A 24561-nucleotide genomic window follows, 5' to 3' on the forward strand; every position below is an offset into this window, starting at 1 on the left:
ATCAGTGAGGGCATGTTATTCATGGTGTATTTAAAAAAAATGCTTTTATGGTCTTTATGGTGAACTTTGAAAGTAGTGATAATCAAAAGAAAGAAAACTTTAAATTATCCAAAATCCCACCACTCAGGTGATCACTATTAAAATTTTGATATAAAGGCTTCTTGACGTTTTTATATATGCATATGTATTTTATGAAAATCAGGTCACACTGAATATGGTTGCTTTGCAACCTTCTTTTTTTTTCTTTTAACAGTATATTGTGAACATTTTTCCATGTCAGTTAATACTTCATACTATCATTTTACATGACTGTATAGTATCCTGTTACGTGGACAAAAGAACATTTATTTAATCAGTCTCTTAGTGGACAGTTTTATCCCCCCTTTTATTTTTTGATACTATATACAATGCTGAAATAAGCATTTTGAAACTGAATCTTCTATACACAGTTGGGTTTCTATGTTGACATTGGCTATTTTAAAAATCAAAGCTAAAGTAATAGATGCTACAATTAATATCACGGACTAACATATCAGTATGAACTCACTTTGAAATGAATGTATTAATACAAAAATAAATGTCATTTATTTTTATACCCAGAAATTCTAACTTTCTGTTTTTTAATCTTTCTAACGTACTTCAGCGTTGAAGATACCTTCTCTGTCAGTCTGCTCATGGCCTCTGCCTCAAAGCATCCCGGTTCTTACCTTTCTGTTGCTTTGAAATTCTTCTGATTTCCTTTAGGCCAGGCCATTTGCGTTTTGCATGGGCTCAGCCACTGTCCTGTCACCAAGAATTACCTATCCAGTTATGGCCAGGACACTTTATTAAAAAAAGTTCTTAGTCAAGAGAGAGACCTTTCACTTTCTGAATTCTCAAAATCATGCTTTCTTAAGGTACATAGTGTATTAGTATTTCTGATATAAAATTGGAAACTTTCAGATACCAGAAGGCATTGCTTATCTTTGTAAATACACATGTTCCAATTAAAATAGGTACTAAAATATTTTGGTGGTACTTCAAAACTCCCAATTTAGATTTAATTTAGATTAAAACACTTATTCTTTTTAATAAAGTTATAAAATTTATTATTAAAATTGCCCATTGAAGATTAAAAGCAGTGGAACGTTTATTTTCCTTACAAAACAGTTTAGTCTTCAATAAGTATGATTGTATTAATCAGATAAGCTATTAAAATACAACTGCCATATTAAATCTGATTCATTTGTAATGACAGTCTCTATAATTATAGAAATTATACCTAGCCTCTTATATAGCCATAATCCTGCAATAAATATAAGTAATTGTCTCTACTAATTCAGTTCACAGTTACTGTCTATTAAATCCCCATTTAAATGGCAATTTGGGGACCTTCATTTAAAATCCTAAATCTTTGTTGTTCCATCTCACTGCCAAAGCCCCACAAATGCGCCTCCTACTCTTGATCCAGCAATCAATTTATGAATAAAATAGGTTTTTTAAAAAATGTAAATATTTAAAAGGTCTATTTAGGCTTGAGGTTTGAGGCTTTCAGAAAAAAGAAAGAAAAGAGGGTATATACCTTGGGCGGGAGATGCTGATAAAAAGAGAACAAATTTTGATATCCCAGTATTTCTGTTTGGAAAATAGTCCATAAATTTCAGTTTGAAAAACTCTGTTTCAAACCTTCTCTATAAGCCCAAAGGACTACAGCATATGGTTAATTATTCACAACTGTGTTTCCATAGGTGTGGATGAGGTCACCATCGTCAACATCTTGACCAACCGCAGCAATGAACAGAGACAGGATATTGCCTTCGCCTACCAGAGAAGGACCAAAAAGGTACAGACAGGTTCGGGGCTGGAGGGCATTCCTTGCTGAATTTCATTTCCTCAGCCATTGCTTTTTCTTTTCATGACATCTGGCTCATGGCAGCAAGAGCCCTCTGGAAACCTTGGGGATCCAAGGTTTTCTTCTTACAGTCTTGGAAGTCACAACTCACACACACGTGGCCCCTGGAATGCTTGGAGCCCATATGTAAAGACCAAGGCCTTCTCCAACCCACAGTGTATGGAAGGGACAGTTCTGGGAATAGATAGTTAGAAAGGAGTAGGGAGCACCACCAACAACTACAGCAGGTACCATTGATCAAATGCTGACCTTATGCCAGGCATGTAGTTCTCTTAGGACACTAGTCTCCACTGAGCATTGATCCTGACACGCCTTTCATTCTTAAAAAAAAAAAAAAGAAAGAAAGAAAGAAAGAAAAAATGCACTTGAATTCTTAAGAGCTTAGCCACAAACAGATTTAGTTAGTAGTTCATTTGGTCTACCAGGATATCTTCAGCATGCCACGCTCCCACTATTTAAAGGGTCTTTGTGTGCTTTTTCTCTGACTTGTCCACTAGTGGTTAAAGAACAGCCCAGGGCTTGTTCCTCCTTTATTTTGTCACAGTGTTAGGACATTTTATTTTTAAGGACGGGCTGCTTTATTTTTAACTTCTTGCTATTAAAAGCTTTTGATTTATTCGTGGATGGTGCAGGAAACATGGCTTCCTGCAGCTCCCATTTGACTTAGGGCTTTCACTCAGAGCCGCAGTGGAAGTGAGCTGGAAGACATTTCTGCTCTTCGGGTTGACATGACCACCAGCTTTCGGGGTGTTGCAGGCCAAGCAAGCGCTGCTATTGTCCCCTCCCACACCTCCCAAAACAGTTGGAAAGGACATACATAGGAAGGCATCTGGCTTCTTTCATCCCGTGTGTATTAAAATTCTTCCACCTAGACTTAGATTAATCCTCTGTAGACAGGCAGAGTGGACTGTTTTCTCTCTCCAGTTTCCCACAAGGATCTGTGAGCTGGCAGAGCTGAGTTTCGGGTGGAGCGGAAGGCCCACCTCTTTGGACAGCGAGCCTATAATTGTTCCTCAGCTGGCACGTACAGGGTGGGGTCGTGGAACATGCTTGGGTGTGTGCTCAGAATGGCAGAAGCCTGGGTGTTGATGTCAGATCAGATAGATGCAGGACAAAGCTCTCACTGTTGGAGGGAAGATATTAGCAGAACCACGGCAGGGTTCAGTGACCTCACAGGATTTGCTGTGTGCTGGGGAAAGTTTACAGTCCTGATTTGTGGTGTCTCTCAGCCTTAGGCTAAGGAGAGTTGTCATCTTCTACAGAAAGATACATGAACTACTTGAGATAATTTCTGAAGGAAACCCTGGCGGCAGAACCTTACTGTTTTGAATGAGGGGCTTACGTAATAAAGGAAGGAGAAAGCCATGTACTGCAGATTACTTAGGGACGTGGACCAAGGCTGCCAAGAGGATGAACTTCAACAGCACGGGCAGAGCTAGTAGGAGCTGAGAGGAGTTGGGAAAGAGGGTTGATTTTTATAGTGCTTTCATGTTCAAGCAGATGCCAGGTTTCTCCATAGAAGGAATGGTTATGTTTTATTTACCTGACATTTCTGGAGTTTCTGCTAAGTGCACAGCCTTGTGCTAGACGCTGTGAGAAGCAGAAAGTTGAACGCCCAGAAGGAATTTATAGTAGTAGAAGAAGTCAGTTTTTACACAAATGCTATTTGAGGTTTGAACAGAGAATGGGGAGAGGGGAGTGTCAAAGGTAGGCTAAGTTTGGAATGACCTAACCTCAAAGTTCCGAACTGGAAAATTGGTGCTATAATTGGAAGGTGTTGCTTTTAATGTCCCCTCCTAAGTGCTATGTGTAACTAGGACAGCGGGAAGCGGGAGAAAGCAGGTGGTGAAAGGGTCGGGCCAGATGATTTCTAAGACGCATCTCAGTTCTCAGCCGCTCTGAATGACTTGAGAAGATGCTCTCTGGTGCAGGCTGCACATCGCCTCTTTTTAGCTCCTGCAAGTGCCTCTAGGGGCTGAACATTGTACATGCCACGGGGTGCTGCTGGAAAGCAGGAGAGAGAGAAAGAAGGGAGAGAAGAGGAGGGGAAGAGTGAAAAGAGAAGAAAATAATTACAACGGCAGAGTGCAGTTGGCACCCAATGCTTGTAATTTGTAGGAAGTTTAATCCCTGAGGCAGTATCATTAAGAACTGCGATGAATTAGGGTATCTGTCTACATCCACGTGGGTGGACTTCTGACTTCAAATCTGTGTGAGTGGTGACATGGAACCCTTAAGATGTAATATGCAGCGGGGACATCAGGGGGGTCATTGAGGGGCTTTAGGTCCCCATCATCACTCTCCACCCCGTCCCAGTTTGGTGTGGACAAATAGATATGCACTCAGTCTTGGATGTGTATTTTGCATAGCGGAACTTCATGAGCCCCTTCCAGCCATGGTGGGGCCTCTGGTTCCTTCTGGAGATTTCAGGAGCCACCCCTGGGTCAGCTGCACGACATCTCTTACGGGAGGAACTCGGCAGGTCACGGGGCCTCTCTTCCCTGGAGGCTCCCTACTCAAACCAGCTCCTTCTTAGGAGGGGCCTTGACCCCATAAAGTGCCTGGTCTTCGTGGGCTGTTGCCACACACAAGTGTATTGGAAAATGCCCTCCCACTCATTGCTTTCTGAGGAATTGCGTACCGCCCTGGTGTCCTTTCAATGACTGGGGAGAAGGCAAAATCAGCTTGGATTTAAGGATTTTGTCAAAGTCTGATCTTTCGGTTTCTGACATCTGGGTCTGTTGAAGGGAGTGCAGTTGAGAGGTAGTTTGACCCAAGACCCCAGAGTGTCAGAGAATCACAATCTGCTTTACAAACTCGTCCCTCTTTTGTTTGACTCACCAGTGTTAAAGAGAGTATTGGTTACCAACCAAGTTTCCCATGCTCTTGACTAATTTTTCTGAAGGAACTTGCGTCAGCACTGAAGTCAGCCTTGTCCGGCCACCTGGAGACGGTGATTTTGGGCCTGCTGAAAACACCTGCTCAGTATGATGCTTCGGAGTTGAAAGCCTCCATGAAGGTAAACACGTGTGAGATGCAATCTCTGTCAAATCTGCCATTAATATTTGTGAATTACAGCTTTCTGAGTGTAATTAGGTGATTTTCACTTTTGTTGAATTTTCATTTGGAACCATCCTTTTTTGAATGAACTGAAGCTATAAGGCTCAGGATTCGTACCAAAAATATTTCAATTACTTTTTTCTAAGACTGTAAAAAATTTCATGATGCTGAGAAGTCAGTTACCAGCTGCTACTGCTTGGCACCTGGGCAATTGAAATACCATTTCGAAAAACTACTTCCTTGATTACACTTCCTCCTTAAAAAAGATTTGTTGTGATATCAAGGCAGCAGTAAAACTCAGAGCTTTTGTTAAGTGAAGCTTGCAAATTCTGTCCGTGGTCTCTTGGGTGTTTCTTTTTCTGACCATCTCCTTGTCAATCCTACTGTTTGATTCCGATTCGGGCAAAATCAGAATATAGAGTGTGTATAAAGGGTGATTTCAGATCATGAATGGTACCTGTGTTTAGGTCAAAGGATTAGACGGAGCACATGTTATCTTTCGTTTTTCTTTTCAAAGTTATTTTGAACGTGGAATTTTAGATAGACAGTAAAAATTCCAGTTTGGAACCCCTCTGAACTTTGTGCGTACCTAAAACCTCAATCAAGTATTACATAAATGTAATAGTAGATGCATAAACATAAATGCATGTTACAGCAAAGTGTAGGAAAGCCCTTTTTCTACTGTTCCTGCAACACTTTGAGTAATCTGATACTGCCCTCTGCTGATAAAACTGTGTACAGCCTCTGCCTTAGGGGGAAAGCTATATAGTTCTGATTTATTCTAAGTCCCATTGTGTTTTCTGTGATGCCACACTGTTCCTGAATTATGAAGACACCCAGCTGTAAGCCTGTCACCAGAGCTAATGTCACAGTTCAGTTGCCATCCCTTTCCCCAGAGAGCACCTCCGAGAGTGAGGAAACTTCACACACCGGGCATTTCCAGGGTCTAGAACTTGATAGCTCAGGGCTGCTGAAAGATCTGTTACGAGATCTTTGTTTCTTCCTTCAGTTCTCCAGGTTAGCCCAAGCTGTGCTCAGTTTATTTGAGCAGACGTGCTCTGAGTTTCGTAAGTGGGCTATATTGCAGGGAAGGTATAATTAAGAACGATACATTGTCAACACCACTTGATCCTGCTTGATAAAAAGAACACTCCTGAAATCTGAGTCTTGGGGCCCTGGGCGCCAATAGGTGAGCTGGCCTCGCCTAGGTGTCTTCTGACCATCATCACTTCAGATCAGTTTATCGTATTTTCATCAAGAATTCATTTAGTTGTGATTTGTACAATTTTGCTAGTATCAATGACCAAGATTAGTGACTTGAAACAGACCTGTTTGAGCTGTCAGTCACCATTGTAATCCATGTAATTGGGCCCAATGAAAGGTGCTTTGACTTCTAAGTCTTTGACCTTGTGCCAGCTCTCCCATTAGTTATCACAGTTGAGTACCCTACTGTAATCCATAAAGCTTGAAGTGACATGAACTGAACTATGCTTTAAAAAAAAAAATCTGTTTTGACTTCTGGCAATACCAGTGGCAACATCTGCCATATGTTACAGTAGAAGTTGCCCTTGTGATAGGACAATCTGTGGAAAGCTTGGGCCAAGTTTGGGAAATTGTCAAGGTCACCTTTGATTATAGGGATAAAAACACTATTAGAATTCTCAGATATAAATAGTGATGTATCAGTGATGGAATAAAACATCTTATATTGCTATACCTGTTTTATATTTCAACAATGTCAGAATATAGCATTTCTTCCAATGCATGAGTTATTTTTAGGCTATATTTCTATTATCCTTGAGATTGAAAAACTATCCTCTAAAATGTTTGAAGATGCTTGGTAGTCATTCTGTAACATTTGTATAGAATGTTGTGCAGACCTTTTGCTAAGAAGGAAAGAAATTTTGGCTTTGCTAAGAACCTCTGAGAATCATGATTAAAAACTGGAGAAAGAGGGATTGGCTCATAGATTAGATTAAGAATAAAATTCAAACTTAATCATTAACCGGAGGCTTAGTTTATATTACACAAACCACTTTTCAGGAGCATACAAACTCTAATAAGTTTAATTAATAGCTAATATACTTTTCATGTGGATAAGTAAGTTCCTTATTGTGTTAACACCTTATAATTGATTTTACATTTTAAACAGTTGTAATTCTACTTAGTTCAAAGTGATATTTCCATTTTCGGAAAGACAAGTATTAGAGAATCCTGATTATTAAATCTTGACTTTGATCATGAAGCCAGCTTTGAAATACATGTTTCACTGAGTCCTTTCAAGCTATCTGGCACGCTCAAAAGTGTATATATTAAATTTGAATACATCACCCATCAAATTCTTATTCCTTAATAAAGTTGGTGTCTAGGTTTATTTGGCACTTCATTATTTCTTTATGGTTCTCTAACATGCCTGAAGAGTGCATAGTAATCAAGCAAAAACAGAAGTACATGAATGAAATTTTGACATTAACCCAGTTTTACATTTCAAAGGGGTGAAGCTAAAAAATTTAATTTTATCTGTACCTTTCCCTGGTAAAAATAACTTAATTCCCATCTAACAATGCTGGCTGCAAATGACAACATAAAATTTCTATATTCCTTTAGTGTAAATTACAGTGCAGAATTGTTTATAAAGTTATTTTCTATCTATTAAAATAACGTGTGATTGTAGAAATTGAAAAATAAAGAAAAATGGGAAGAAGAAAAACTCACTCATATTAAAAGCCCATCACCAACTGGCAACCACTTTTAATATTTTGGTGTATTTCACTGGTGTCTGTTCCCATTCCATATATATATATACAGTTATATATATAGTTGGGCTCAAATGTGTCCCTTATACCACGTTTTCTTCTGGAAGCATTTTTAAAGGAATAGAAACTAGCATTACCTTGGGCTGAGGAATACAGTAAGATCCCTCAGTGGGAATGTAGAAAGGAGTGTGCTGATGGATCCAGTCCGTGTGTGCAGTACCTGACTGAGGTCAGAGAAGTAGGCTACTGGCCAGGAGGCCTTTCCCTGCTGATGCTCATGCTTCCTGGTTCACAGGGGCTGGGCACTGATGAGGACTCTCTCATTGAGATCATCTGTTCACGGACCAACCAGGAGCTGCAGGAAATTAACAGAGTCTACAAGGAAAGTGAGTAACCCTAGTTCTGTGATGCATCCTTTCAGCCCGATTGCTGGGCTATTGTTTGGGACAGGACGTGGAAATGCCTGCCATCTGTAATGTCCGGGGGGTTTCTGTGGTCCATGGCCCTCCTCCACTACCTTATGGCCTGGGTTTTGATTATTACGTGGTCCTAGAACTTCTACAAAAGGATAGAACTTCTACAAAAGGAGAGAAAACTAAATATCTTGAAAAAAGATCTGATGGGGCGAAGTAGAAAGTATCGTATGTAGATTTCATTTATTGGGTGCTGTCCAGTCTCTGCTTAGGAAGGTCCCAGCTCTGGACTGTGGTCATATAATTGTTGCAAGAGTCACGTGGACCTCTGTGCACCAAGCAGTATTAGGAGGCGTGGGTAGAATAAATAATACATCTTACAGATATGTGTTACTACATTTCAGTATAGATGTCATTTTGAGTAAAATACAAATTCACACAAAAATATTATTTAATTCTTACTAGTTTTTGCCATTGTGCACTGTGTGTGTGTTCCTCTAAATTTTTTGATGTTCAAAATGGGTATTCATAGCCAAGCTGGGGAAACTATTTTGGCTATAGAAGACGTCATTGATCAATGATGAGCTGGAGGACCCCGATTTGATCCAGCCCTATCTGTCCGTTGTCACTGATAATAACACTGGGTCTGATTTTATGAAGGTAAAAATCATTCTAGGGAATCCCCTCTGATTTGGGCAGGTAGATCCATGCTGCCAGAGCTGGTTCTGCTTTTCAGAGGCTTATCGGGCAGGGGGTCACCAGGATGGGTAGGCGGCTGGCTGTACAGGCAGGAAGCATAAACCCACATGTGTTGTTTTTTAAGTGTACAAAACTGACCTGGAGAAGGACATTGTTTCCGACACATCTGGTGACTTCCGCAAGCTGATGGTTGCCCTCGCAAAGGTTAGTTTCCCATTTAGTTCTTTGTCCTCGCTTCCTCCCAAGGCAAGTCACATACCTCATTTTATACTTGGGCACAAATTAACTCAATCCTCTGTGCCTGCACCAGAAATTCCAGCTGCGTTTCCGACAGTGGGTTTGCACTGTCACTGCAGAGTTGTGATTTTTGTATAATAGGATTTCTTATCCAGTAGAACCGTGTGGTCAGCAGACTTTGGGGACCAGGAGAGGAATAGGCAGCTCTCAAGTCTTGGCCTGGCTGTATGTGCCAGCCCTTGTCACGTCACTTGGGGAAGGTCACTTTGCCTCTGTCTGTGGTCACCTAGGACCTAGTGGGAAGTGACCCTCTTGTTTTCTTTCCCCTGCTGTCACTTATGAGTAGTCCTTTACCTGGAGTAGGGGGCGAGGGGGTCTAATGTTAACACATTAATGTGAATAAAAGACATTTCCCTTCTGAGTTCTGACCAGTGTGCAGTTTAATGCCTGATAACAAATGATTGCTCAGTGTTCTGCATCCTGTCCCCTCTCACCTCCTTCAGTGTGGCAACTCCGTGCCGCCTGCCTGGCTCTCTTCTCTTCCACCTGCCCTGTGCACTGCCATCCACAGATATTTTTGCAGTTCATTTTCACCATTTTATTCCCCTGATCAAAACCCATTTCTGCTGCATGAGATCCAAACTTTCAACTTCCTTTAAAAGTGCTCTGTACCCTGGTTCTCCCTCACTTAATCTTCCCGGGAATCCCTCCTGCTCACCTTCTGCTCCCGCTGAGCAGCGCCTCATTTACCTGCGATGTGCTCAGTGTCCCCCGGTGCTGTTCCTCCTGTGCCGGCTGGCTTTCTCCCCCTCCCCCGTGCTAGCCCCACATGACTCGCCCTTCCCGGTGCACCTCGGCCGTACTCCGTTGTCTGCAGACTTTGCTGACTATATTATCTGACAGATTTCTCCCTTATTCTCATTGCACATTTTCTTAGAGCCATAGATTACTGGGTTGTTTTATCACATTTGTTCCTTGCTTATTTCTCCATCTGGATTGATTGTAAGCTCTCCGAGGAAAGGAACTAAATATCATTAGCAGTTTGTTTGTTTTTTGGAGGAGGGGTTGGTCACGTGACACACACTGCTCCCTTTACTGCCACAAGTGTTTTACCTATTCTTGGTCTTGTCTAGACTTCAGAGTGAAGACAATTTTTAAGTGAATATGTGTTCAGTGAAATAAATAATGGCGTACATGAATGGGAGAAAAAATTAACATTTGCAGTTTAAAAATATGCGAAAGAGTATATTTGATGTTCTTCTTTATTTTTTTTTCTGTAGGGTAGACGAGCAGAAGACGGCTCTGTCATTGATTATGAACTGATTGACCAAGATGCCCGGGTAAGTGCCAAGCTTTTTAGTGTGAGCTTCTGTTTTCTGATAAGTGTCTGGGTAGTCTGTCTCATAATTATCTTGTGTAACAGGTTATCTCCAAACATAATGGCTTAAAACAACAAACAGTTATCTCTCAGTTTCTGTGGGTCAGGAATTAGGGAGTGGCTTAGCTGGGTGGTTCCGGCTCAGGGCCTCTCATGGTTTGGTAGACACAGTGTTGACCAGGGCTGCCGTGACCTGGGCTTGGCAGGGTCAGGAGCGTGTGAGGTGGCCCACCCACATGATTGTTGGCAGGAGACCTTAGTATCTTCACGGGCCTCTATGATGTTGCTTGAGTGTCCTCACAACATGGCAGCTGGCTTTCCCCAGAGTAAGTGATCGAAGGGAGAAAGCAAGGAGGAAGCCAAGTGCTTATGACCTAATCTCAGGAGTCACACACTGTCACTTCTGTCCTACTCTATTCACTAGAAGTGATGAGTCACTACATCTAGACCACAGTCTGTGGGAAGGGAAGTGGGCGCCATTTTTGGAAGGGAAGAATGTCAAAGAGTGTGTGGGCTTCGTTTTCACTTTCTGGGAGCGATAGTTATTACAAGGTATCCCTGGTATTAATTGCAGGATCTGGATTTGACTCACATACACTCATTTAGGCTTTGCTTGTGTGGAAGTACCAGTTTCTGCAGGGTGTCATAGGGCTGCACACACTCGTGTGCATTTGCTAAAATGAGCACCTACAGGGTAAACGATGAGAAAGCAGAAGATGGTGGAGGCACAGCCAGGGGTAGGAAGGCTTATCGCCCCTTTATGTGGGGGAGGCCGGGAGGAGAGCAGAGGCACTTCCTTCTTTTCCGACTGAATAGAGTTCTTGCTGGTTCTAGTCCCATAAGCCCTGAGAACTGTTTGTTAAGCTGATTGAGATTGCTATGAACTACATGCCTTTGCTAGAGGGTCAACAGCTGTCTGAAAATATACGTAAGAGCTGCAGAACAAAGTTTACTTAAACACATTTTAGTTTTAAATTTCAGTGTATTTCACACAGCACTTTTAGCAGGCAGTAGAGAAGGGCTTTAAATAAGGTACTAGAAGTTGGGTTTTGCAACTCGCAGATACGTGTTTCCCCGAAAATAAGACTGAGCTGGACAATCAGCTCTAATGCATCTTTTGGAGCAAAAATTAATATAAGACCTGGTGTTATTTTACCATAACATAAGACTGGGTCTTATGTAATATAATATAATATGTATGATATATGATATGATATGATATGATATGATATGATATGATATGATGATATGATATGATATGACTCTGGGTCTTATATTAATTTTTTGCTCCAAAAGATGCTTAGAGCTGATTGCCCAGCTAAGTCTTATTTTCAGGGAAACACGGTAGCAGACAGACACGGAATGAGTATCTATCCTTGCATAAGCGTCTTTCCCTCCCTCTCTCCCCCGACCTTGTTAGCATTATTTATAGTCTTTTAAGTTTTCCAGAAACTGAAAGTAAGGTTGGACCAGCTCCTTTTCTACTTCCATCATTTCCTCCGTCTCTCAGAAGCGAAGGTGTGGGTACCTGACCTATAGCTGCCTTCAGTAGATGACCACTAGCTTACTTGCTATTACAACTGCCAAAAGGGAGGAGGGCTGGACATGCTAATGAACGTTTGATTGTCCTTCTGTATGTGATATGTGAGTAGATGCTCCCGGTCCTTCCTTTGCATTCAGAGGAGGTATTCAGACGTATTTGTACAGCACTCACCTCACGAACAATCTAGTCTCATGGCGATCTGTCTCTGCCCAAGGAAGACTGCGCTTGATTAAGACTCGTGACCTAAATAGTACATTTTTGCCCATGTCTGCTGAACAGTCATCCTTTCTCCTTTGGCATTTGGAATGTGTAGGTTGTTAGTTTTTTACGTGGCCTTTGTGATGAATTTGCTCTCTATTGTGTAGTTACTTTTCCTGGGTGGTTGTGCTCGTAGGATCTCTATGATGCCGGCGTGAAGAGGAAAGGAACTGATGTTCCGAAGTGGATCAGCATCATGACTGAGCGGAGCGTGTGTCACCTCCAGAAAGGTCGGTGCTGCGCGGACAGGTCTGAGAGCCTAGGGGTCAAAATGGATTGTCCCCTCGGGCAGCCGGCTGGGTGTCTGTGCTGCAGCTTGGGTCTGCCAGGACAGAGTTCACTCTCCATGTTGCACTTGCATTTCCCCTCACCGAGTCCGTTTGCCTTTCAATCCCATCTTGAATCCTTCTTTGCCCTCAGTATTTCCCATGGTTTGGAGCTTTAGCTTGCTGCCCCTTCTTGTCCGAGGAGCGTTTTACCTCGCTATATTTGTTGAAGTAGTAGACTTTGCTGGGTGCTACGTATTGTTTCTCGTAGCTTCCGGATAGAATGGGTTCCACTTGGGAGATGGAGATGTTCAAACATGGCTTGGGCAGTGCCATTCAGGACAAGTGCATGGGGCAGCTGTCCCGGGGCGACTGGTGCAGTGTCAGCTTTGGTTCACCATGGCAACCCCTAACCCTCTAGGATGCTGTGATTGTCCTAATTTTTTTCCCCCCCAAATCGTGGTCCACAACTGTAGGTGTGATCATTGACAGCTTTGTGGCTCTGTTATAATGATTTGTTGCTTTTCCTTAGTCTTTGAAAGGTACAAGAGCTACAGCCCTTATGACATGTTGGAGAGCATCAAGAAGGAAGTCAAGGGAGACCTGGAAAATGCTTTCCTGAACCTGGGTAATCACGCATGCCCCCCTCCCTTCCCTGGTGGACATCAGCTTTCATTGAACCGTGAAATGGAAGTAATGAATGACCATCCTATTAATTTAAGTGTGTTTGGGAGGTGTGGCTTCTTTACATGATTTGGGTGGTTTTATAATCTTCACTGTATAAATGTTAAGACATGAAACTGAGGAAGGGCTTAAATTGCTAGATCGGAGAGTTGTCCAGGAAGAATAAAATAACCAGAGAAGGGACTCTATTGGAGAAGCTTCCATGTCCGCCTGGTTTCTGTGGCCCTCGCAGTCCCCTGGTTTACAGCCACAGTGGATCTGAGTGTTTCAGAATGTCCCTGGTTTTCCCTTAGCTGTTCCCATTTTGCAGCCCATTCCTGTTGTGTGAGGTCATCTGGTTTGTGCCTCGGGATCTGAACCTCGCCTTCCCCTGGGGGAGGAGTAACTGACCCCTTGTCTTCTCCCCACAGTCCAGTGCATCCAGAACAAGCCCCTGTATTTTGCTGACCGGCTGTATGACTCTATGAAGGTAAGGACAGCCTGCGGAGAGGTCCATGTTTCTACAATAGGCTTTTCTTTTTGTGTCCCCAAAGTAACTCTCCTTGAATAGTGGGTGGAGGAAGGAACCCCACTCTCTAGGAGCGCCCCAATCAGCTGTGGTTGTATGTGACAGGTGAGAAAACCACAAATCCATCTCCTGTCTCTCCGAACTACCTGAACACCTGTGTGTGTATATGGGTAGAAAATAAAGTGCCCGGGAGAGAAAATGCCAGATGCTACTTGTGTCTGATTCTTGCCGAGATTTCTTAGTGACTCCCTCCTATGACCTCAGAGTGAAGACGAGAATGAAAGGAGAGATTATTAAATGACCACAATGCGATAGACATTGTGTAACTTACTTTACCTTAAACCATTAACAAGGAACCTGAGGCTTATTATTATTTTACTGTTATTATTTTCTTGATCGATGAGGAGACTGGAGCTCAGAAAGCTTCAGCTTGCTTGAGCCTACGTAGTCAGATTTGAACTTAGGTCTAGCTGCCTCCAAAGCCAGCGCAGCAACTTTCCCTTGAATGAACTGCCTGTTCCCATAATCCCATCGCATTTTCTCCATGCTTCAAATGTGCCTGGTGCTTTCCAGCTTCCAAGCCCTTCCATTTTTGTCCTGGATCACCGCCTTGTCCACACTGCCTCTCCCCCATCTCTCCTCGGGTTCCACATCAAATATGACCCTTCTCTTGGTGCCTCTGGTGTGAGGCTCGGGAAGTCAACTCAGTGGTCCTTATTGCCTATACCATTCACAGTGGCAGAGAGCCACCATGAAAACCATGGTGGCGTGTCCTCTCTAAGCCCCTGAGAGTGGGAGCTGTTTATTATGTGTGGAAAGTCGCATACTTCCTGAGCTGAGACTTGCAGTAGTTAGTGCTCAGTTCACATTTATTGAATACCCACGTGGGGGTCTGTGCCGATGTCATCCTGGTATGTTGTATGTGCATTTTCTCTTCACGGAATAGTTTCACTGTTACCTTAGCAATCTCTTAGAGGGCAGTATCAAGAATCCCAATCAGTTCCCTGTGCAAGAAGATTTACCAGATCCGTTTTTAATTATCACTGAACATTGATTCACATTGTTTCGGTGAATTGTAACCTGGAACATCTACTTGACTTTCAGGGCAAGGGGACTCGTGATAAGGTCCTGATCAGAATCATGGTCTCCCGCAGTGAAGTGGACATGTTGAAAATTAGGTCTGAATTCAAGAGAAAGTACGGCAAGTCCCTCTACTACTACATCCAGGTGAGCCCGGCCTGCAGTGTTGTGTTGGCCGAGGGCCGGGGCCCCGACAGATGGCCGGTCAGAACTGTGACAGAGTGGTGGTTTTGTTTCTAACTCACTGAAGAAGAGATGCTGATCATCCAATATCAGGGATTTATTTTGAAAGTGCCATTTACGGTTTGTCTTGGAACCTATAGAAGCAGGCAAATACTTTCTGTTTCCCACATCTATTACTCTACAATGGTAATTGGTGTTCCTGATGATGACCTTGTAAGATTGCTGACATCCTCAGGAGACGTAGATCAGTTACACTTTACATTTTGTTATATTTCCATTTCTTGAAAAGTCCTCTGTGATAGGACTGGTAACATTTCCTCAGAACTCCCATCTCTCCCATCAATTTAGTCTCTCTGTTTTGGAAGGATGGAGCATGCGTACGTAAGGAGTGATTGCATTCACAGCGGTCCCATGATGTGTAGACAAGTGTTGGCAATCCCTCTTTCTAAAAGATCTAGACATTTCCAAAGTCATGTCAGTGGTTATCAAGGATGAATTTAGAGGTGAATTAGATATACCAAGGTTTATTAGGGCATACGTTTAAAGTTTAGATGCCATGTTTTTACTCTTAGTAATTGTTTCTTTACGTCACTAGCTTATATCTATGTGACCTTAAGAATCCAGGAAACAGCACAGTGAGGCAGGAAAATACCATATCTTCTCAGTCAGGAGGAGCCCCAAGGAGAAAAGGGGTGGTGTTTGCAGGACCTGACAGCACTTAGGGCCGGTTGGATTCTGTTGCCTTGGTCGCTTACCATGTGACTCCCCAGTACCTTGCATTTGCTCACCTTTGTGGTAATAATGTGACTTGAAAGTCTCCCCAAGCCATAACCCCTTGAGCATCCTCCGATGATGGTGATGGTTTGGAGTGGCCTTCCAAGCCTTCGTGTCTGGGCAGGTCCCACAGAGTCTTCTCTGTTAATAGTGGGAGAAGCCTGTATGTCCCTGTGAAGTTTGGGTCTTCTTCATGATACTGAATTTCTTTTTTCTCCTTGGCCATATGTAGCAAGACACCAAAGGTGACTACCAGAAAGCGCTGCTCTACCTGTGTGGAGGCGATGACTGAACCCGTGACGGCGCGAGCGAGCGTGCGTCCAGGAACAGTGCTCCTGTGTTTCCAGCTAACAATTCTAGAAAATCAGCTTGCCACTAACAGCCCCTGTACCCAGCCTTGTGAGCATGACGTTAGCATAGCCGGCCGCCCCACCCTTATTTCATTTGCCTAAGCATTGCCTGGCTTTCCCGTGTAGTCTCTTTTAGCCAAAGAAATGAACATTCCACGGAGCTGGAAGTGAAATCTATGATGTGAAACACTTTGCCTCTTGTGTACTGTGTCATAAACAGACGAATAAACTGAATTTTTACTTTAGAATCAACTGCTTTGTTGACCTTGCTTTCAATTTGTTTAAAAACCAAACATACTTAAGGGCTGTATGGCTTGGCTGGTAAGGCTGTCCCTGAGGAAGAAAGCTCTAGAACTGAGCTGTCTGATATGGTAGCCGCTATCCAGTTGTGACTATGTACATTTAAATTAATTTAAATGAAATAAAGTACAAAGTGGATTTCCTCAGTCACGCCATCCACATTTCAAATGCTCAGTGTCCACTCAGCAGCTAGTGTATTGGACACCACAGGGAGACAACATCCCCATTATAATAGAAAGTTCTATAGAGCAGCTCTGCCTGCCCAAGAGATGATAGTACCTCCGGGGGAAAACATCCCAGCATCACCCCTCATATCTTTCTGCAGGTAAATCAGGTGAAAACAATCATCAGTAGTGGTTCCCCTAAGCAGAGTGTGGGGGTGGGCAGCGGTGGCAGTGGGGGGCTGGGTGGAGGGCCGATGACTGTCCCCAAACCGTTACACTATATTTCCTCCTCGTTAGAGGATGCTATGTCAACCACTAATTCTTGACACCTGGCTGCTCCTGGGTGAGGATCAGCTCTGGACCCCTAAACTCGCCTGTACCTTCCTTGGCAAATTCCAGTCAGTTCCTGGGCAAATTTCACAGTCTTCAGGGACTAGGCAGGTAATGGAAATAAATGTGTCATACGGGCTGGTTGGACAGAAGTGGGAAGGCTGGAGAAATGGAGAATGCCTGCCCTACTTCAAACAATCAAGTTCAATTAAAACAATACTGTGTTGACCAAACAAAATACATCGGTGGACTGACTGGTTTGTTATTTTGACCCTTTGGCTAACTTCAGATGGAAATGCAGATGGTGCATGACTCTTGAATCACTAATGGCCCATAAAGTGTTTAAGGCCACTGAAATATTTAAAAAGCAGGTTATGCAAAAATAGGATCTTTTTTCCAAATGCGTCCTTCTATGCATATTAGAATTGATGCTCCAAATCCCCAAATATACTTTTCCAGGTGCTTGGGGCAGAGTTCAAGGAACTGCATTAAAAAGCAAGACCTTTCTCTTTAACCCCAAATTGTCGTGTTCAATTCAGAATTAATAGGGCTGGGCAGAGGCTGTCAAGAGCAATGTTTCAGATCAGGAGGTACTGACGCTTTGTTTCTTCCCATCATAGTGTTTCAGGTGACAAAGGGACAGTGATAGAGGAGAAAGCAAGGCTGACTATGCAGCCAGTGTGAGGGCAGGCTTGGAGTCCTGCCGTGCTCAGGACAGCCTGGCCACTGGTCTGGCTGGCCTGGACGCTCCAGCAGGCAGGAGGGAAAATCCAAAAGGCAGGCAGGCACAAGAAAGACTCCCAGAGAACTATTCCAAATGCTGCCTGCTGTCTCTGCCCTGGATGGAGCAACGGTTGTCTAATGTTTTCCAAAACTGACAGGGCGCTTGGAATTTGGTCACATATTCTGGATCCCAGCCTATCTTCGTCAGTCAAGCTGTCCAAACCATTTCTTGATGTCAGGAGAACCATCTGGAGATTTCAATATTCTCCCAAACAGTTTTACTTTGTGAAGAGAAGGACAGGGGCACCGGGCAGGCTTTAACATTTTGTCAGCTGATAATAAGAACTTTGGTTTTATTCTTCAGGTGGTCGGCAACGCATGCAGTATAGCCACGAACGCTTACTGAACTATGCCAGTGAATAAGAGGATAATCCCCCCTGCAATCTGTGTGTGAGTGAGGGGGCTGGGCAGGGCTGTCACACTGTACAATTCCAAATGCCACCCTTCATACTGCAGTCTGAACGGTATCTCGACCCTGTAGTTGTGCAGTGCACAACCTGAGTAGCCATACATGACTATCCTGCATGGTTACCCTAGGCATGTGTGACCTATTAAACCTTTTGGTACAGAGTTGGCTTCCAGATGAAAGTTGGAAGACAAATTTTACTTGGAAACAGATAAACCTCTCAAGGCCTCATCTTTTCCATGAACTCTTGATCTTTGGAACTGTTTTACGGGGCCATGCACAAATGACTATGCATGTAAATCTCAGTGAAGTTCCTATGGTGTAAATTATTAGTAAAGATACTCGTAGCTAAGGCAGGGAAAACCAGGCTCACAAAGTGGCTGCATTTAGCAAGAAAAATGACTTGAGGACAGAAATCTTTTAAATCAATTTTTAGTCTTTAAATGACTCCAATCTCCAGGCCTTTGCCCACGTTTTGACAAACGGCTTTGGCGTCTTACCCACATCAGTTTATTTGACCTCCTTTTTCCATCAACTACCAAAATGAAAACTCCGCTGCGTGCGCGAGAGGGAGCAATTTTAAACATCTCATAGCAATGAGGCAGAACATGCTATAGCCATCAAGTTCTAGTTGTTCATTCTATTTATTGAAAAAAGCCTGTAGCCTGATTTCTTTTATGCGAGTACATTTGAGCAAGCAAAGTTTATAGAGATGACTTATCTCATTACATTAGAAGAGTGATTTGCTATCTCAGCATCTATAAGCAATTTTAACAGACATTTCTGGATGAAGAAAAGCTTTTGTAAATATATGCGAAAGACACAATTTCATCAAGCATTAAATTGGAGGTGCCCTGGAAAAATATTACATTTGTGCATTCAATTAGCTTGATTGTGGCTGAATTTTGTCCACGGAAGGCAGCATTTCTGCAGAAAAACAGAAGCATTCCCTATGTCAGCAGGTTTCCTAAAACAGAAAGGCACACTTTCTCCCTTTGCAAGTCCTCTTTTGCATTTGTGCTGTTCCCAGCTATGCGTCCCTAATCAGGCTGCTCGGTCTTGTTCTCCACAGTAAAGGGTAAGGGGAGAGTGAACCAGAAGCCACTTGATTTAGGCCGTATGGAACCCAAACCCAGCAATTCCAACTTTAAATAGCCTGCGTCTAGTCTAAAAGCTAGGCCAAGCTCTGGGCAAAATTGGGACTAAGGAAATGGAGAATGTTTGGGGGATAAGAGGACCCCTGAAATCACAGTAAAGAAATGAGCTATTTAGGATTATCACCAGCCCTCCTATCTCCTCCCCCTGCTGTTCTGCAGTGGAACCCATCAGCTTTCTATTAATAGCAAACAAACCAGAAAAGATATTATGTCAATGGAACCTGGCTTGGTCTTCATGGATTACCTTTGTCCTAATAGATATGAACTCATGTATAATTAGGAAGCTTTTTAAAGTCTAGAGTTGAGCAGGTAATGTAGGACCTCAGCCATTCACTTATTCATTCATTGACTTATTAATTTATTCAATAGACAGGCCTACGACCGTGTTTCCCTGAAAATAAGACCGGGTCTTATATTAATTTTTGCTCCAAAAGTCGCATTAGGGCTTATGTTCAGGGGGTGTCATCCTGAAAAATCATGCTAGGGCTTATTTTACGGTTAGGTCTTATTTTCGGGAAAACACGGTATGTGCCGGTCACTGAACTAATTACTACAGCTTTAAAGAACAAGGCAACACTGACCATGAAGCATGATGAGGGCTGTGTTTGAGGAAGGCACAGGTGAGGCACTTGAAGGTCCAGAGTCGCTGATCACGCAGGTTGATATGTCTAGAAGGTTTCTGGGAAAGGCAATCCTTAAAGCAGGACTTTTTATTTTCTTTTTTTCTGACATACAAGAGGAATACATAATCATTGTAGAAAGTTGGAAAATACAGAAAAGTATACAGAAGAAAATCTGAAACTCCTGGAACTCCGACTAGAACCAATCCCTGTTAACATTTTCACAGGCTAGGGTTCAGGTGAAAGGAAGAAGCCAGTAACCTATCCCTGAGACAGCTGGCTTTCCAGAGACTGAGGGGGCCGGTGCCCAGGTGATGGGCATGGTACCCAGCCTTCATGCAGTGTCTGAGTGTCCCAACCTCTGATGGGGGAGCCTGGGTGTTAGCAGGGGATAAAAACCCTGCCCACAACAATGTTGGCTACCTCTGGGAACGTCTTAGCGACTGGGTGTGGGGAATGGGGCATGAGGCCCTGCCTTTGTTAAAACCTATTTTCCAATCCTGACGTGATTCTGTACCTTTTCTTTCCGCAATCACCAGAACAGCCCGTGTCTCATGACAAATCAGTAGAAGGGAATCTTTTTCTATTTCCTTCTGACTTCTTTTTCTTTTTGACCTTGTATGATCTACGAGATTTATCCCAGATCCATCATCAGAAGCATTCCAGACACCTCAGTGCTCCATAACTTAGATCTAACCCTGTGCTTTGACGAGCTTAAGTTAGCTAAATTTTGTGTAGCAATAGGGAAAAGAGGCCCCTATTAGAGTCATAAAACAAGAGAAGGAGCATGAAGGATGCACTCCCGATCTGTGTTCCAAGTTGCTGGGAAAACAAAGAAACAACAGAGAATGATTTCAGAGCATAGATGAAATAAAGGAACGGGTAGAATCAAAACTATTCAGCTCTTCACTGAGATAAGTGCCAGCTCTGTTTTAATAAGAGGTTTCCATGTAGTTAACATCTGCCTTCTAATATGAACAGATAGAGTAAGGGAAGGGACGTCAAGTTTGTTCCTAAACTCTGGATCCTTTGTTCTTCCCCTTGGATGAGGCCTCCAAATCCATACATAGAAATGTAGGCGTGGTCTGTCTTAGCTTGCAGACTTGTGCTGGCCTGAGCATGGAATACTTAACCAGCTCCATCTCCCACTGTTCCAGTGACTCTGATAACCTCTGTACTGCCTTTGGAAAGAGTGAGCTGTGCCTAGGGCTCATGCTTTGTCCCCAGCACTGAGTTTCGCTCTGATAACCCTGGCCCTGTGGGGGCTGAGGTTGCTATAACTTGTCTTCTGCCCTGGTAACTGACCTCATCTCCCAGTGACCCTTAGCCCTGTGCTCACATGATCCTTCTCCCTGTGCCCTGGAACCATTTCTGACAACCCCAGTCCTATAATACTTTGCTGAGTTCCTTCCTGCATGAGTGTCCACATAATGGGCCGCCATTCTTGAAGGGTGAGCTCTGCCCAGCAATTGGAATGTCCCACCACTTTATCGGAACCCCACGGTCTCTTTCCATTATCACGGGTATCTATTTCCCTCTACTTAGAACATTTTCTATGGTTCCTCACCTTACTCTAAATAACCAGCCAGGCACCGATGAATTCAGAGGTGATAACACAAGTTGTTTATCTGGCACAAAGAATGTGCTACACAATTCAGAGACCAGCTAACAACTTTTTCCTCTCTTCTCCCATCCAGCTGCTGCTCGGCCAGAAACTCACCCCCTGACATTAGTCATTGCTGTAAGATATTGTCTCCATGCAAACATTAATTGGGAAGGGTGATTCCAATGAATCCTTTAGCATACCGCATTTCCCCAAAAATAAGACCTACCCCGAAAATAAGCCCCAGTTAAGATCGTCAGCCAGATGAACGCATTTAGTACTTTATGACAATATTCTGGAAGATGACATTACTGTATTGATGAATACATGACTGTATTTGTCATTCAAATACAGTAAATTACATTACTGTATTTGAATAAATGTAGATTGCTGTACATGAAAGAAATAAGACATCCCCTGAAAATACGCCCTAATGCGTCTTTTGGAGCAAAAAATAATATAAGACCCAGTATTATTTTCGGGGAAACATGGCAGATATATAGACATTTATCATTTCTTCAATAGAGAATATGGGACAGGGAGTTTTTTCCTTTTAATATTTTTATTTTGCACTATAAACACACACACCCCCCCACTAACCAATAATATACTGCTTTTCTTCACATTTGTATGGATTTTAGGAAATTATTGTCTTTTCCCCTGGAGAAATAACCTACAGTCAAAAAGAAGTTAGTGCCACATTGTGAAATTTAGAAATCCCAGAAGTCAACAGCTTGAAGACAACCCCTGCGAACCCAGTGGCAGGGAAGAAAATAAGTGTCCCAAGACATAAGCACCTAGAAGGACAGCAAGATGGGGAACCAACGGTTTCAATTCCACTGACCCAGACAGTGGGTACTCTTTTTCTCCTGGCAGCCCCTGCCACTACCTCCAAGGGGTGATTTTTTGATCTATGAACTGAAGAGCTCTTTTCAAATGACATAAGAATTGCTTTGAGGAGAGGAGAACAAGAAAGGTTCAAGTATAAGAATCATGCCAAAATCCAAAGTCAGGGAAGAGCCCACAGTGAAAAGGCAACCCGGAAGTGTCATCATCTTGCTACTTCAACCAGTTGCTGCCATTGGACACAAGAGGGTGTCTCAAAAACATCTGGGGGTTCAAATCAGCATATACATCACGTCCCTACAAACCCAGTAGGGTTACTTTCCTGACTAGATGGAGATCCGCTTATGCCCTTATGCAGCACAGATACTGAGACTGTCAAAGTTAAAAAAAAATAAGGTGGAAGTGTGCTTCCATCCAAATGAATTGGCTTTGTAACTGCCTTTTCTCCTGCTCTAGCAATAGCTATCCCCACGTTGTTGCGTGTATTTATTACCTTACTATTGAAATGAAACGGTGCATTGAGGTGCAAGGACTGGGCAGTCCTGAGAGGGCAGGGGGTCATTAGCTCTGCCTGTGCTCTCATAATGGCTTGGCCTTCCTTCAGTCCCAAGAGAACATATCCCTGAGGTCAGTCATTACTTTGTTTGCGAGCCTGGTGACCACTTACTATCCCACAGGGGTGCATGACACAGTGGCATATATCTTCAGTACTGCATATGGAATGGAATGTCTGCGAGTTAAAGAAACAAAATCGCAGTTGTTCTTGGGGCTGGGCTGGTGCCCCTACCCCAGTTTTCGCAGGATGTAGCTGTGGCCATGGAGCTCCTGCTGGAGAGCCAACGCGCAGGCAGGGAATGTGCAGTCGGAACCCTGCACACCAGGGCTCAGTGTCTGAAAATGGGCTATGAATGAAGAGCTGACTGCCTCCTCCTGGCAGGAGGGAGCCTGGGTTTGGGCATGGAAGGCAGGATCTCAAATTCATACTGTAGGACCTGGCCTATGAAGCCAAAGTTGGGCAAGATCACAGTCCTTCTCTACTCGATGTCATCGAAGGCCTCCCTCACGTGGAACCGATTTGTCTTCATGAGGGAAGCCATGCAGATGGTAGGTGACGGGGGAGAGCCCCGCCTCACTGAGGACCAGGACCTTGCCTCCCTGTCCCTGACACAGTCAATTAAGTCTATTGCTTCTTGAAAGTGGGAGCTAGTGTCAGCCATGTGGCGTCTTCCACTGAGACCCAACTGTAGTGCAGGTGGCAGGTATAGGCCTCGGAAGGCCTCCCACCAGACATTCTGCGCTGTGCTTTGCAGGTGAGCAGGACCTTGCACCTGGATGCAAGGCAGGCACTTCCGGGGGAGAGGACCGGAAGGAAGGGTTTCACCTGCGCATCCCTGGTCCTACGCCGCCTTGGTTTATGCCGGGCACTGGTTTCCCATCCTGGCTGATGCGGGTTCTCTGGGTTTCAACCTTTTCTTGGGAATTGGGGTTTACAGCCATGCAATGCTCAAGAGATCCCGAGTAGAAAGTTTCACAACCCCGTTTGAGGAAGCCCACCCGGGGCAGGCGGGCTGGAAGGTGGGCACCACGACGCACGCCGTGCGCCCTCCTGGCGCGGCGCAGCCCAGCCTGCAGCCGCCGCCCCCTACAGCCACCGCGCCCCGCGGGGCAGCACGTCTCTCACCGCCACCGCGCTGCCGACGGGAGGGTGGCGCTCGGGAGCTGTGCACGCTGGAGGAGGCGAAGGCCAGGTAGGGTGGTGGTGCTGCCGCCACGGACCCACCGCAGAGCCCTAGCCCTTAGCCCTCTTTCCCGCCCTGCACGTTGGCACCCCAGCAGCCGGGCCGGGGGTTTTGAGTGGGGCATGAGGATAACAAAACGTGCAGTATAACTGGAAACTGAATATAAGTAAGGCATGTGACTGGAAGAGCCAGATCAGATGGCTCATTAATATACTTTTGATGTGTTTTATAGTGGAAAACTCTGGCTCAGATATCAGAAGAGTTTGAGAGCTCCCCCTCAGAGATGAGTTAAGTCAGTCAGTCATTTCTCCACCCACCCCACCCCCTACAGAGAATCCAGATTTGAGGGTGCCCAGTGGTTAGCCTGTGTTTGGATCCAGCTCTGCTGCTACAGGTCCCCGATGAGAGGCCCATGGGACAGTCAGGATGACAGCCTCACCCCCAACACAGGTGTGTTTCCTTGGAACCCCATTGTGTGCCTGGACGTTCAACTTAAGTTGAATTCTTTCCCAGAAGTCCCCCAGGCCGTGTGA

General features: G+C 44.0%; 1 protein-coding gene and 1 pseudogene across 2 annotated transcripts in view; one reads left to right on the forward strand and one right to left on the reverse strand.

The window, feature by feature from the left end:
* Positions 1-16332, forward strand: part of ANXA2 (annexin A2) — a 41278-nt gene extending 24946 nt beyond the window's left edge. For both annotated transcript variants that reach the window (XM_019748700.2, XM_019748701.2), the window contains exons 4-13: positions 1728-1822; positions 4797-4910; positions 8003-8093; positions 8944-9023; positions 10337-10396; positions 12372-12465; positions 13034-13129; positions 13596-13654; positions 14798-14920; positions 15963-16332. In XM_019748700.2, coding sequence (XP_019604259.1) covers positions 1728-1822; positions 4797-4910; positions 8003-8093; positions 8944-9023; positions 10337-10396; positions 12372-12465; positions 13034-13129; positions 13596-13654; positions 14798-14920; positions 15963-16022 — 872 coding nt within the window. In that variant the 3' untranslated portion in view covers positions 16023-16332. The remainder of the gene's footprint in view (positions 1-1727; positions 1823-4796; positions 4911-8002; positions 8094-8943; positions 9024-10336; positions 10397-12371; positions 12466-13033; positions 13130-13595; positions 13655-14797; positions 14921-15962) is intronic.
* A 6740-nt stretch (positions 16333-23072) lies between these two features.
* LOC141570761 (dual specificity protein phosphatase 5 pseudogene) lies at positions 23073-24152 on the reverse strand (annotated as a pseudogene).
* Between the last annotated feature and the right edge of the window lie 409 nt (positions 24153-24561).

The sequence above is a fragment of the Rhinolophus sinicus genome, linkage group LG03, assembly GCF_036562045.2.
Source record: "Rhinolophus sinicus isolate RSC01 linkage group LG03, ASM3656204v1, whole genome shotgun sequence".
Lineage (NCBI taxonomy): Eukaryota > Metazoa > Chordata > Mammalia > Chiroptera > Rhinolophidae > Rhinolophus > Rhinolophus sinicus.